The 15340-nt window shown below is 38.0% G+C and overlaps 1 protein-coding gene across 6 annotated transcripts in view; it reads left to right on the top strand.

Annotated features, from left to right (window-relative positions):
- CCDC91 (coiled-coil domain containing 91) overlaps positions 1-15340 on the top strand; it is a 371744-nt gene that overhangs the window by 266605 nt on the left and 89799 nt on the right. For all 6 annotated transcript variants that reach the window (XM_007175702.2, XM_057557084.1, XM_057557080.1 and 3 more), the window contains one exon: positions 279-455. In XM_007175702.2, the coding sequence (XP_007175764.1) occupies positions 279-455 (177 nt within the window). The remainder of the gene's footprint in view (positions 1-278; positions 456-15340) is intronic.

The raw sequence follows: 15340 nt of genomic DNA, 5'->3' as shown, positions 1-15340 counted from the left end.
GACAAAATAGCTTGAAAACTGCTACTTTAAGCTAAGACTTGGTTTCTTTGAAGTTTAGAAATGCCATGGAAATGAGTTGGTTATTTGTGTAAAAACAAATAATTAATTTTATTTTACAGCAGTTATTACATATGAGTAAAAAAAAAAACAATGTCAGAAATAAGCCCTATAGGATCAAAATTTTGAGTTTTTAAGGTTAACTCAAGTCTGTCTTATTCAAGGAACTGTTGTGGTCACTCATTCAAATATTTTTGTTTTGGTCATTATTTGTTTTGAAGCTTGAGAAAGAAGCGATGAAGGATGCAGTTTTAAAAGCTATAGAAGAAGAAAGAAAAAATTTGGAAAAAGCCCATGCAGAAGAAAGGGAGTTATGGAAGACTGAGCACGCAAAAGATCAAGAGAAAGTATCTCAGGCAATTCAAAGAGCTATACAAGAGCAAAGAAAAATTAGTCAGGTTAGTAAAATTAGTTCTTTATAAATATTTTCTTTTTTCTTATTTTTCACAAAATAAAGTAGCTTTACTATTATTTTATCTTACTTAAAATAATCTTACTGTGCATAATTATTTTACTTTTGAGTTTAATACTTTAACTGAATAATTTTTAATATATCTGTACTTTTCACTTTTTTTTTTTTTAGTTTCTTTTTTTTAACATCTTTATTGGAGTATAATTGCTTTACAATAGTGTGTTAATTTCTGCTTTATAACAAAGTGAATCAGTTATACATATACATATGTCCCCATATCTTCCCTCTTGCGTCTCCCTCCCTCCTACCCTCCCTGTCCCACCCCTCTAGGTGGTAACAAAGCACCGAGCTGATCTCCCTGTGCTATGCGGCTGCTTTCCACTAGCTATCTATTTCACATTTGGTAGTGTGTATATGTCGATGCCACTCTCACTTTGTCGCAGCTTACCCTTCCCCCTCCCCGTGTCCTCAACTCCATTCTCTAGTAGGTCTGCGTCTTTTTATTCCCGGCTTCCCCTAGGTTCTTCATGACCTTTTTTTTTTTTTCTTAGATTCCATATATATGTATTAGCATACGGTATTTGTATTTCTCTTCCTGACTTATTTCCCTCTGTATGACAGACTCTTAACTCCATCCACCTCACTACAAATACCTCCATTTCGTTTCTTTTTATGTCTGACTAACATTCCATTGTATATATTTGCCACATCTTCTTTATCCATTCATCTGTTAATGGACACTTAGGTTGCTTCCATGTCCTGGCTATTGTAAATAGAGCTGCAAGGAACATTTTGGTACATGACTCTTTTTGAATTATGGTTTTCTCAGGGTATATGCCCAATAGTGGGGTTGCTGGGTCATATGGTAGTTCTATTTTTAGCTTTTTAAGGAACCTCCATACTGTTCTCCATAGTGGCTGTATCAATTTACATTCCCACCAACAGTGCAAGAGGGTTCCCTTTTCTCCACACCCTCTCCAGCATTTATTGGTTGTAGATTTTTTGATGATAGCCATTATGACCAGTGTGAGATGATACCTCACTGTAGTTTTGATTTGCATTTCTCTAATGATTAATGATGTTGAGCATTCTTCCATGTGTTTCTTGGCACTCTATGTATCTTCTTTGGAGAAATGTCTACTTAGGTCTTCCGCCCATTTTTGGATTGCATTGTTTCTTTTTGTGATATTGAGGTGCATGAGCTGCTTGTAAATTTTAGAGGTTAATCCTTTGTCAGTTGCTTCATTTACAAATATTTTCTTCTGCTCTGAGGGTTGTCTTTTTGCTTGTTTATGGTTACCTTTACTGTGCCAAACCTTTTAAGTTTCATTAGGTCCCATTTGTTTATTTTTGTTGTTATTTCCATTTCTCTAGGAGGTGGGTCAGAAAGGATCTTGCTGTGATTTATGTCGTAGGGTGTTCTGCCTATGTTTTCCTCTAAGAGTTTGAGAGTGTCTGGCCTTACATTTAGCTCTTTAATCCATTTTGAGTTTATTTCTGTGTATGGTGTCAGGGAGTGTTCCAATTTCATACTTTTACATGTACCTGTCCAGTTTTCCCAGCACCACTTATTGAAGAGGCTGTCTTTTCTCCACTGTATATGCTTGCCTCCTTTATCAAAGATAAGGTGACCATATGTGCATGGGTTTATCTCTGGGCTTCCTATCCTGTTCCTTTGATCTATATTTCTGTTTTTGTGCCAGTACCAAACTGTCTTGATTACTGTAGCTTTGTAGTATAGTCTGAAGTCACAGAGCCTGATTCCTGCAGCTCCATTTTTCGTTCTCAAGATTGCTTTGGCTATTCGGGGTCCTTTGTGTTTACATACAAATTGTGAAATTTTTTGTTCTAGTTCTGTGAAAAATGCCAGTGGTAGTTTGATAGGGATTACATTGAATCTGTAGATTGCTTTGGGTAGTAGAGTCATTTTCACAATGTTGATTCTTCCAATCCAAGAACATGGTATATCTCTCCATCTATTTGTATCATCTTTAATTTCTTTCATCAGTGACTTTTAATTTTCTGCATACAGGTCTTTTACCTCCTTAGGTAGGTTTATTCCTAGGTATTTTATTCTTTTTGTTGCAATGGTAAATGGCAGTGTTTTCTTAATTTCACTTTCAGATTTTTCATCATTAGTGTATAGGAGTGCTAAGGATTTCTGTGCATTAATTTTGTATCCTGCTACTTTAACGAGTTCATTGTTTAGCTCTAGTAGTTTTCTGGTAGCATCTTTATGATTCTCTACAGTATAGTAAAGTATCATGTCATCTGCAAACAGTGACAGCTTTACTTCTTCTTTTCCGATTTGGATTCCTTTTATTTCTTTTTCATCTCTGATTGCTGTGGCTAACACTTCCAAAACTATATTGAATAATAGTGGTGAGAGTGGGCAACCTTGTCTTGTTCCTGATCATAGTGGAAATGGTTTCAGTTTTTCACCATTGAGGACGATGTTAGCTGTGGGTTTGTCATATATGGCCTTTATTATATTGAGGTAAGTTTCTTCTATGCCTACTTTCTGGAGGGTTTTTGTCATAAATGGGTGTTGAATTTTGTCGAAAGCTTTTTCTTCATATATTCAGATGATCATATGTTTTTCCTCCTTCAATTTGTTAATATGGTGTGTCACATTGATTGATTTGTGTATATTGAAGAATGCTTGTATTCCTGGGATAAACCCCACTTGATCATGGTGTATGATCCTTTTAATGTGCTGTTGGATTCTGTTTGCTAGTATTTCATTGAGGATTTTTGCATCTATGTTTATCAGTGATATTGGCCTGTAGTTTTCTTTCTTTGTGACATCTTTGTCTGGTTTTGGTATGAGGGTGATGGTGGCCTTGTAGAATGAGTTTGGGAGTGTTCCTCCCTCTGCTATATTTTGGAAGAGTTTGAGAAGGATAGGTGTTAGCTCTTCTCTAATTTTTTGATAGAATTCACCTGTGAAGCCATCTGGTCCTGGGCTTTTTTGTTGGAAGATTTTTAATCACAATTTCAATTTCAGTGCTTATGATTGGTCTGTTCATATTTTCTATTTCTTCCTGGTTCATTCTTGGCAGGTTGTGCATTTCTAAGAATTTGTCCATTTCTTCCAGGTTGTCCTTTTTATTGGCATAGAGTTACTTGTAGTAATCTCTCATGATCCTTTGTATTTCTGCAATGTCAGTTGTTACTTCTCCTTTTTCATTTCTAATTCTATTGATTTGAGTCTTCTCCCTTTTTTTCTTAACGAGTCTGACTAATGGTTTATCTATTTTGTTTATCTGCTCAAAGAACCAGCTTTTAGTTTTATTGATCTTTCCTATCTTTCCTTCATTTCTTTTGCATTTATTACTCTTCTGATCTTTATGATTTCTTTCCTTCTGCTAACTTTGGGGTTTTTTTGTTCTTCTTTCTCTAATTGCTTTTGGTGTAAGGTTAGATTGTGTATTTGAGATGTTTCTTGTTTCTTCAGGTAGGATTGTGTTGCTATAAACTTCCCTCTTAGAACTGCTTTTGCTGCATCCCATAGGTTTTGGCTCATCGTGTTTTCATTGTTATTTGTTTCCAAGTATTTTTTGATTTCCTCTTTTATTTCTTCAGTGATTTCTTGGTTATTTAGTAGTGTATTGTTTACCCTCCATGTATATGTATTTTTTACAGATTTTTTCCTGTACTTGATGTCTACTCTCATAGCATTGTGGTCAGAAAAGATACTTGATACGATTTCAATTTTCTTAAGTTTACCAAGGCTTGATTTGTGACCCAAGATGTGATCTATCCTGGAGAACGTTCCATGAGCACTTGAGAAGAAAGTGTATTCTGTTCTTTTTGGATGGAATGTCATATAAATATCAATTAAATTCATATTGTTTAATGTATCATTTAAAACTTCTGTTTCATTATTTATTTTCGTTTTGGATGGTCTGTTCATTGGTGAAAGTGGGGTGTTAAATTCCCCTACTATTATTTTGTTACTGTCGATTTCCCCTTTTATGGCTGTTAGTATTTGCCTTATGTATTGAGGTGCTCCTATGTTGGGTGCATAAGTATGTACAAGTGTTATATCTTCTTCTTGGATTGATCCCTTGATCATTATGTAGTGTCCTTCTTTGTCTCTTGTAATAGTCTTTGTTTGAAAGTCTATTTTGTCTGATATGAGAATTGCTACTCCAGCTTTCTTTTGATTTCCATTTGCATGGAATATCTTTTTCCATCCCCTCACTTTCAGTCTGTATGTGTCCCTAGGTCTGAAGTGGGTCTCTCGTAGAGAGCATATATACGGGTTTTGTTTTTGTATCCATTCATCCAGTCAGTGTCTTTTGGTTGGAGCATTTAATCCATTTACATTTAACGTAATTATCGATATGTATGTTTCTATTACCATTTTCTTAATTGTTTTGCATTTGTTATTGTAGGTCTTTTCTTTCTCTTGTGTTTCCTGCCTAGAGAAGTTCCTTTAGCATTTGTTGTAAGGCTGGTTTGGTGGTGCTGAATTCTCTTAGCTTTTGCTTGTTTGTAAAGGTTTTAATTTCTCCGTCGAATCTGAATGAGATCTTTGCTGGGTAGAGTAATCTTGGTTGTACGTTCTTCCCTTTCATCACTTTAAGTATATCATGCCACTCCCTTCTGGCTTGTACAGTTTCTGCTGAGAAATCAGCTGTTAATCTTATGGGAGTTCCCTTGTGTGTTATTTGTTGTTTTTCCCTTGCTGCTTTTAATATTTTTTCTTTGTATTTAATTTTAGATTGTTTGATTAATATGTGTCTTGGCGTGTTTCTCCTTGGATTTATCCTGTATGGGACTCTCTGTGCTTCCTGGACTTGATTAACCATTTCCTTTCCCATATTAGGGAAGTTTTCAACTATAATCTCGTCAAATATTTTCTCAGTCCCTTTCTTTTTCTCTTATTCTTCTGGGACCCCTATAATTCGAATGTTGGTGTGTTTAATGTTGTCCCATAGGTCTCTGAGACTGTCCTCAGTTCTTTTCATTCTTTTTTCTTTATTCTGCTCTGCAGTAGTTATTTCCACCATTTTATCTTCCAGGTCACTTATCCGTTCCTCTGCCTCAGTTATTCTGCTATTGATCCCTTCTAGAGAACTTTTAATTTCATTTATTGTGTTGTTCATGATTGTTTGTTTGCTGTTTAGTTCTTCTAGGTCCTTATTAAAGGTTTTTTGTATTTTCTCCATTCTATTTCCAAGATGTTGGATCATCTTTACTGTCATTTTTCTGAATTCTTTTTCATGTAGACTGCCTATTTCCTCTTCATTTGTTAGGTTTGGTGGGTTTTTGCCTTGCTCCTCCATCTGCTGTGTGTTTCTCTGTCTTCTCATTTTCCTTAACTTACTGTGTTTGGGGTCTCATTTTCGCAGGCTGCAGGTTCGTAGTTCCCGTTGTTTTTGGTGTCCGTTCCCAGTGGCTAAGGTTGGTTCAGTGGGTTGTGTAGACTTCCTGGTTGAGGGGCTAGTGCCTGTGTTCTGGTGGATGGGGCTGGATCTTGTCTTTCTGGTGGGTAGGTCCACGTGTGGTGGTGTGTTTTGGGGTGTCTGTGACCTTATTATGATTTTAGGCTGCTTCTCTGCTAATGGGTGGGGTTGTGTTCCTGTCTTGCTAGTTGTTTGGCATAGGGTGTGTAGCACTGTAGCTTGCTGGTCGTTGAGTGGAGTTGGGTCTTGTCATTGAGATGGAGATCTCTGGGAGATTTTCGCCATTTGATATTACGTGGGGCTGGGAGGTCTCTGGTGGACCAATGTTCTGAACTTGGCTCTCCCACCTCAGAGGCACAGCCCTGACGCCTGGCTGGAGCACCAAGAGCCTTTCATCCACACGGATCAGAATAAAAGTGTGAAAAAAAAGAAAGAAAGAAGAAGATAGAATAAAGTAAAATAAAGTTATTAAAATTAAAAATCTTTATTAAAAAAAATTTTATAAAGTAATAAAAAAATAAAGAATTTTAAAAGAAGAAAGAAGAGAGCAACCAAACCAAAAAACAAATCCACCAATGATAACAAGTGCTAAAAAGCATACTGAAAAAAAGAGAAAAAAAAAAGATGGACAGACTGAACCCTAGGCCAAATGGTAAAAGCAAAGCTATACAGACAAAATCACACACAGAATCAAGCTGCTGGGAGAGATTTCCCTTTCTCTTGTTTGTTCGCACAGCTCCCGGGGTTCAGCTTTGGATTTGGCCCCACCTCTCTGTGTAGGTCGCCTGAGGGCGTCTGTTCTTCGCTTAGACAGGACGAGGTTAAAGGAGCAGCTGATTCAGGGGCTCTGGCTCGCTCAGGCCAGGGGGAGGGAGGGGTACGGATGCGGGGCGAGCCTGCGGCAGCAGAGGCCGGCATGACGTTGCAGCAGCCTGAGGCGCGCCGTGCGTTCTCCGGGGGAAGTTGTCCCTGGATCACGGGACCCTGGCAGTGGCGGTCTGCACAGGCTCCTGGAGGGTCGGTGTGGATAGTGACCTGTGCTCGCACACAGGCTTCTTGGTGGCTGCAGCAGCAGCCTTAGCATTTCATGCCCGTCTCTGGGGTCTGTGCTGGTAGCCGCGGCTCATGTCTGGAGCTGTTTAGGTGGTGCTCTGAGTCCCCTCTCCTCGCGCACCCCGAAACAATGGCCTCTTGCCTCTTTGGCAGGTCCAGACTTTTTCCTCGACTCCTTCCTGGCTAGCTGTGGCTCACTAGCCCCTTCATGCTGTGTTCACGCCGCCAACCCCAGTCCTCTCCCTGGGATCCGACCGAAGCCCGAGCCTCAGCTCCCAGCCCCGCCCGGCCCGGCGGGGGAGCAGACAAGCCTCTCAGGCTGGTGAGTGCTGGTTGGCACTGATCCCCAGTGCGGGAATCTCTCCACTTTGCCCCCTGCACCCCTGTGGCTGCGCTCTCCTCCGTAGCTCTGAAGCTTCTCCCTCCGCCACCCGCAGTCTCCGCCCGCAAAGGGGCTTCCTAGTGTGTGGAGACCTTTCCTCCTTCATGGCTCCCTCCCACTGGTGCAGGTCCCGTCCCTATTCTTTTGTCTCTGTTTTTTCTTTTTGCTTTTGCCCTACCCAGGTACGTGGGGAATTTCTTGCCTTTTGGGAGGTCTGAGGTCTTCTGCCAGCTTTCAGTAGGTGTTCTGTAGGAGTTGTTCCACATGTAGATGTATTTCTGATGTATCTGTGGGGAGGAAGGTGATTTCCGTGTCTTACTCTTCTGCCATCTTGAAGCTCCTCCTTCACTTTTTTTTTTTTTTTGATTTTCTTATTTATTTATTTATTTATTTTTGGCTGTGTTGGGTCTTCGGTTCGTGCGAGGGCTTTCTCCAGTTGCGGCAAGCGGGGGCCACTCTTCATCGCGGTGCGGGGACCGCTCTTCATCACGGTGCGCGGGCCCCTCTCCATCGCGGCCCCCCCCGTCGCGGGGCACAGGCTCCAGACGCGCAGGCTCAGCAATTGTGGCTCACGGGCCCAGCCGCTCCGTGGCATGTGGGATCTTCCCAGACCAGGGCTCGAACCCGTGTCCCCTGCATTAGCACGCAGACTCTCAACCACTGCGCCACCAGGGAAGCCCTTCACTTTTTAATGCTGATAATTTTACCTTTTTACTCTGTATTCAAAGAAGTCAGAATCCAAATTTATGTTTAGTCATTGGAACTACATTTTCTCCTGTTTTATATGCTTGTTTTTCTTTTTCACAGACACACACATGCACATACAAAGTAAATAATATATATGTGTGGAAAACAGTTTAATTTGATTCATTTATGTTGAATTTATATTTCTATATACCTGTAGTTGGTAGTAATAATAGAAACTCACAAATAACCCCCTGTAGCCTCATAAGATACATACATATCAACAAATATGGCCTACATACAAAATAACTTTTGATTACTGAACAATTAAAAATTGTATTAGTCCAGAGGGCAGACAACAGAAGCAAGAAAAACTACAATCCTGCAGCCTGTGGACCAAAAACCACAGTTACAGAAAGACAGAGAAGATGAAAAGGCAGAGGGCTATGTACCAGATGAAGGAACAAGAAAAAACCCCAGAAAAACAACTAAATGAAGTGGAGATAGGCAACCTTCCAGAAAAAGAATTCAGAATAATGATAGTGAAGATGATCCAGGACCTCGGAATAAGAATGGAGGCAAAGATTGAGAAGATGCAAGAAATGATTAACAAAGACCTAGAAGAATTAAAGAACAAACAAACAGAGATGACCAATACAATAACTGAAATGAAAACTACACTAGAAGGAATCAATAGCAGAATAACTGAGGCAGAAGAACGGATAAGTGACCTGGAAGACAGAATGGTGGAATTCACTGCTGCAGAACAGAGTAAAGAAAAAAGAATGAAAAGAAATGAAGACAGCCTAAGAGACCTCTGGGACAACATTAAACGCAACAACATTCGCATTATAGGGGTCCCAGAAGGAGAAGAGAGAGAGAAAGGACCAGAGAAAATATTTGAAGAGATTATAGTCGAAAACTTCCCTAACATGGGAAAGGAAATAGCCACCCAAGTCCAGGAAGCGCAGAGAGTCCCATACAGAATAAACCCAAGGAGAAACACGCCGAGACACATAGTAATCAAAGTGGCAAAAATTAAAGACAAAGAAAAATTATTGAAAGCAGCAAGGGAAAAACGACAAATAACATACAAGGGAACTCCCATAAGGTTAACAGCTGATTTCTCAGCAGAAACTCTGCAAGCCAGAAGGGAGTAGCATGATATACTTAAAGTGATGAAAGGGAAGAACCTACAACCAAGATTACTCTACCCAGCAAGGATCTCATTTAGATTTGATGGAGAAATCAAAAGCTTTACAGACAAGCAAAAGCTAAGAGAATTCAGCAGCACCAAACCAGCTCTACAACAAATGCTAAAGGAACTTCTCTAAGTGGGAAACACAAGAGAAGAAAAGGACCAACAAAAACAAACCCAAAACAATTAAGAAAATGGTCATAGGAACATACATGTCGATAATTACCTTAAACGTGAATGGATTAAATGCCCCAACCAAAAGACATAGACTGGCTGAATGGATACAAAAACAAGACCCATATATATGCTGTCTACAAGAGACCCACTTCAGACCTAGGGACACATACAGACTGAAAGTGAGGGGATGGAAAAAGATATTCCATGCAAATGGAAATCAAAAGAAAGCTGGAGTAGCTATACTCATATCAGATAAAATAGACTTTAAAATAAAGAATGTTACAAGAGACAAGGAAGGACACTACATAATGATCCAGGGATCAATCCAAGAAGAAGATATAACAATTATAAATATATATGCACCCAACATAGGAGCACCTCAATACATAAGGCAACTGCTAACAGCTATAAAAGAGGAAATCGACAGTAACACAATAATAGTGGGGGACTTTAACACCTCACTTACACCAATGGACAGATCATCCAAAATGAAAATAAATAAGGAAACAGAAGCATTAAATGACACAATAGACCAGATAGATTTAATTGATGTATATAGGACATTCCATCCAAAAACAGCAGATTACACGTTCTTCTCAAGTGCGCACGGAACATTCTCCAGGATAGATCACATCTTGGGTCACAAATCAAGCCTCAGTAAATTTAAGAAAATTGAAATCATATCAAGCATCTTTTCTGACCACAACGCTATGAGATTAGAAATGAATTACAGGGAAAAAAACGTAAAAAAGACAAACACATGGAGGCTAAACAATACGTTACTAAATAACCAAGAGATCACTGAAGAAATCAAACAGGAAATAAAAAAATACCTAGAGACAAATGACAATGAAAACACGACGACCCAAAACCTATGGGATGCAGCGAAAGCAGTTCTAAGAGGGAAGTTTATAGCTATACAAGCCTACCTAAAGAAACAAGAAAAATCTCAAGTAAACAATCTAACCTTACACCTAAAGAAACTAGAGAAAGAAGAACAAACAAAACCCAAAGTTAGCAGAAGGAAAGAAATCATAAAGATCAGAGCAGAAATAAATGAAATAGAAACAAAGAAAACAATAGCAAAGATCAATAAAACTAAAAGTTGGTTCTTTGAGAAGATAAACAAAATTGATAAGCCATTAGCCAGACTCATCAAGAAAAAGAGGGAGAGGACTCAAATCAATAAAATCAGAAATGAAAAAGGAGAAGTTACAACAGACACTGCAGAAATACAAAACATCCTAAGAGACTACTACAAGCAACTTTATGCCAATAAAATGGACAACCTGGAAGAAATGGACAAATCCTTAGAAAGGTATAACCTTCCAAGACTGAATCAGGAAGAAACAGAAAATATGAACAGACCAATCACAAGTAATGAAATTGAAACTGTGATTAAAAATCTTCCAACAAACAAAAGTCCAGGACCAGATGGCTTCACAGGTGAATTCTATCAAACATTTAGAGAAGAGCTAACACCCATCCTTCTCAAACTCTTCCAAAAAATTGCAGACGAAGGAACACTCCCAAACTCATTCTATGAGGCCACCATCACCCTGATACCAAAACCAGACAAAGACACTACAAAAAAAGAAAATTACAGACCAATATCACTGATGAATATAGATGCAAAAATCCTCAACAAAATACTAGCAAACGGAATCCAACAACACATTAAAAGGATCATACACCACGATCAAGTGGGATTTATCCCAGGGATGCAAGGATTCTTCAATATACGCAAATCAATCAATGTGATACACCATATTAACAAATTGAAGAATAAAAACCATATGATCATCTCAATAGATGCAGAAAAAGCTTTTGACAAAATTCAACACCCATTTCTGATAAAAACTCTCCAGAAAGTGGGCATAGAGGGAACCTACCTCAACATAATAAAGGCCATATATGACAAACCCACAGCAAACATCATTCTCAATGGTGAAAAACTGAAAGCATTTCCTCTAAGATCAGGAACGAGACAAGGATGTCCATTCTCACCACTATTATTCAACATAGTTCTGGAAGTCCTAGCCACGGCAATCAGAGAAGAAAAAGAAATAAAAGGAATACAAATTGGAAAAGAAGAAGTAAAACTGTCACTGTTTGCGGATGACATGATACTATACATAGAGAATCCTAAAACTGCCACCAGAAAACTGCTAGAGCTAATTAATGAATATGGTAAAGTTGCAGGTTACAAAATTAATGCACAGAAATCTCTTGCATTCCTATACACTAATGATGAAAAATCTGAAAGAGAAATTATGGAAACACTCCCATTTACCATTGCAACAAAAAGAATAAAATACCTAGGAATAAACCTACCTAGGGAGACAAAAGACCTGTATGCAGAAAACTATAAGACACTGATGAAAGAAATTAAAGATGATACCAACAGATGGAGAGATATACCATGTTCTTGGATTGGAAGAATCAACATTGTGAAAATGACTATACTACCCAAAGCAATCTACAGATTCAATGCAATCCCTATCAAATTACCAATGGCATTTTTTTCAGAGCTAGAACAAATCATCTTAAAATTTGTATGGAGACACAAAAGACCCCGAATAGCCAAAGCAGTCTTGAGGCAAAAAAATGGAGCTGGAGGAATCAGACTCCCTGACTTCAGACTATACTACAAAGCTACAGTAATCAAGACAATATGGTACTGGCACAAAAACAGAAACATAGATCAATGGAACAAGATAGAAAGCCCAGAGATTAACCCACGCACCTATGGTCAACTAATCTATGACAAAGGAGGCAAAGATATAAAATGGAGAAAAGACAGTCTCTTCAATAAGTGGTGCTGGGAAAACTGGACAGCTACATGTAAAAGAATGAAATTAGAATACTCCCTAACACCATACACAAAAATAAACTCAAAATGGATTAGAGACCTAAATATAAGACTGGACACTATAAAACTCTTAGAGGAAAACATAGGAAGAACACTCTTTGACATAAATCACAGCAAGATCTTTTTTGATCCACCTCCTAGAGTAATGGAAATACAAACAAAAATAAACAAGTGGGACCTAATGAAACTTCAAAGCTTTTGCACAGCAAAGGAAACCATAAACAAGACGAAAAGACAACCCTCAGAATGGGAGAAAATATTTGCAAATGAATCAACGGACAAAGGATTAATCTCCAAAATATATAAACAGCTCATTCAGCTCAATATCAAAGAAACAAACACCCCAATCCAAAAATGGGCAGAAGACCTAAATAGACATTTCTCCAAAGAAGACATACAGACGGCCACGAAGCACATGAAAAGATGCTCAACATCACTAATTATTAGAGAAATGCAAATCAAAACTACAATGAGGTATCACCTCACTCCTGTTAGAATGGGCATCATCAGAAAATCTACAAACAACAAATGCTGGAGAGGGTGTGGAGAAAAGGGAACCCTCTTGCACTGTTGGTGGGAATGTAAGTTGATACAGCCACTATGGAGAACAATATGGAGGTTCCTTAAAAAACTAAAAATAGAATTACCATATGACCCAGCAATCCCACTACTGGGCATATACCCAGAGAAAACCGTAATTCAAAAGGACACATGCACCCGAATGTTCATTGCAGCACTATTTACAATAGCCAGGTCATGGAAGCAACCTAAATGCCCATCAACAGACGAATGGATAAAGAAGTAGTGGTACATATATACAATGGAATATTACTCAGCCATAAAAAGGAACGAAATTGAGTCATTTGTTGAGACGTGGATGGATCTAGAGACTGTCATACAGAGTGAAGTAAGTCAGAAAGAGAAAAACAAATATCGTATATTAATGCATGTATGTGGAACCTAGAAAAATGGTACAGATGAGCCAGTTTGCAGGGCAGAAGTTGAGACACAGATGTAGAGAATGGACATATGGACACCAAGGGGGGAAAACTGCGGTGAGGTGGGGATGGTGGTGTGCTGAATTGGGCGATTGGGATTGACATGTATACACTGATGTGTATAAAACTGATGCCTAATAAGAACCTGCAGTATAAAAAAACAAACAAAACAACTAATACTAAACTTTCATTGGGTTATTTGTATGGAAAAAAAAATTGTATTAGTTTAGTTTTCCATAATTGAATTTGCATGGTACTATTTTACTTGTGTTTAGTCTTTTCTTTATATAGGTATGAGATACCTGAATAAATTTTCCCTCCAACAAGTATAAAAAGCAAAAAGTAACATTCATAGGAGTCTTTGTTTTACATCAAATCATCACATGTATTTCCATTGTTCATTCAACCATACATTGTAAATGTGGCTGAAATGACTAAGTTGTTTTTTTTTTTTTTAACTTTTGAGAGCAAGAAACCCAGAAGATTTTCTTTCCACTCATTAACTAGTCTTAATGAAGCCCTAGGAAACACTGCTTGTAATATCCAGGATCAGTGTTATATGTTTTTTTTAAAAATGTCACTCAGGTTTACTCTGAAGAACACAGAGTTTTCCGTTTATTATGACAATGAAACATCTGTAAGTAACATCTATAACAGCATAACAGTAATGTGGTAATAGAGTTTATCTTTTTTTTCTTTGCTTTTTTCCACTAGAGTAATGATTATTTTCTAATTCTTTCTGTAACCTATGTTAGTGTCAACAAATATATCTCACATATATGTTTAATTGTCTGTCAGTTCAATTGGTTGGAATTCCATGCCAGTAATGTCAAGATTATTGCTTAAGTCCTGACATGGGAGAGTTTACTTAAAACTTCTTTGTGACCACAGACCACTCCTTTAACCTCACATAGATGTGGGCTATTAGTCACCATGAAATTGGGAAAGAGAGGATGAATAAATCAGTACATGTTCATCACCCAAAGAAGAAAACATATATGTTAAAGAGTACCCTTGTCTGTGATTTTGTTAGGCTCCCTCCTGTCCATAAGAAACACTATAGTAAATGATAGACTTGAAAATTCATTCTCTATAGGCTCAGAGTACTGTGAAGATAATCCAGTCATGTCATGAATGATACATGTGTTTATTTTCTTACAAATGGTTGCATATTTTCCTAGAGAGAGAGAGGGAGAAAAAAAATGTGTGTGTGTGTGTGTGTGTGTGTGTGTATTTAATTGCCTTGTAGCTGACAGTTGAAGAGAGAAGATCTATAGCAGAAAGAACAACGTTGCCAGGTAACTCAGATTTTCAAAAATGAGGTGGTCCTATCAAATGTATTTCAAGTCTTCCTTAAACAGCTCACTGCTTTTAGTCTCACATGGTTACAGTAAGAACTAAAACGAAACAACTCTTAGTTCCTTAAACCTTCATAGTCCTATTCTAGAAAATTGACAAATGACTTTTCTTGGGAGCCAGGTGGAGCTAATATATCTTTTATGTCTTTTATTTACTTAGACCAGCAGAGTAAGCAAATAAGTTGCCATGTTCAAACTTAGTGTTTGGTGTTTTACATTAATAATTGAAAAGACTGCCTATAATATTCCAGGGACTGTACTTATTTCTGGGGATACAGTATTAAAAAAAAAAAAAAATCCCTACCTTCTTGTGGAGAAAGCTGACAGGAAACTATTAAAGGTATAATAAAATGTGAAGTAATGATCAATGTCATGAAGAAAAATGAAGCTGTGTAAGAGGCTAGAGAGTCGGGGAACCAATATAAAAATAGGGTAGTCAGGTAAGGACTCTAAGGAGGTAGCATTTGAGCTGAGGCCTGCATTGAAGTGAGGAGTTTACTTTGAGACTAGGTGGGGTAAAAGTGTTTCACACATGGTGAATAGCAAGTGCAAAGGCTTTGAGGCAGAAAGATGCTTGGTGTAATTAAAACTGTATGGCACTTTTATAAGCTTTGACCCCGGTTAAGTCTATTAATTTCTCTAAGCCTTGCTTTTCTCATCTATAGAATAAACATATTCCTAATACTTACCTAACAGGATTGTGGAGAAACTAAAGGAGAAAAGTCATGTAAAAAC

The sequence above is a fragment of the Balaenoptera acutorostrata genome, chromosome 11 (assembly GCF_949987535.1).
Source record: "Balaenoptera acutorostrata chromosome 11, mBalAcu1.1, whole genome shotgun sequence".
Taxonomy (NCBI): Eukaryota; Metazoa; Chordata; class Mammalia; order Artiodactyla; family Balaenopteridae; genus Balaenoptera; species Balaenoptera acutorostrata.
The sequence above is the reverse complement of the archived record's forward strand: the minus strand, read 5'-3'. Positions and strand labels throughout refer to the sequence as shown.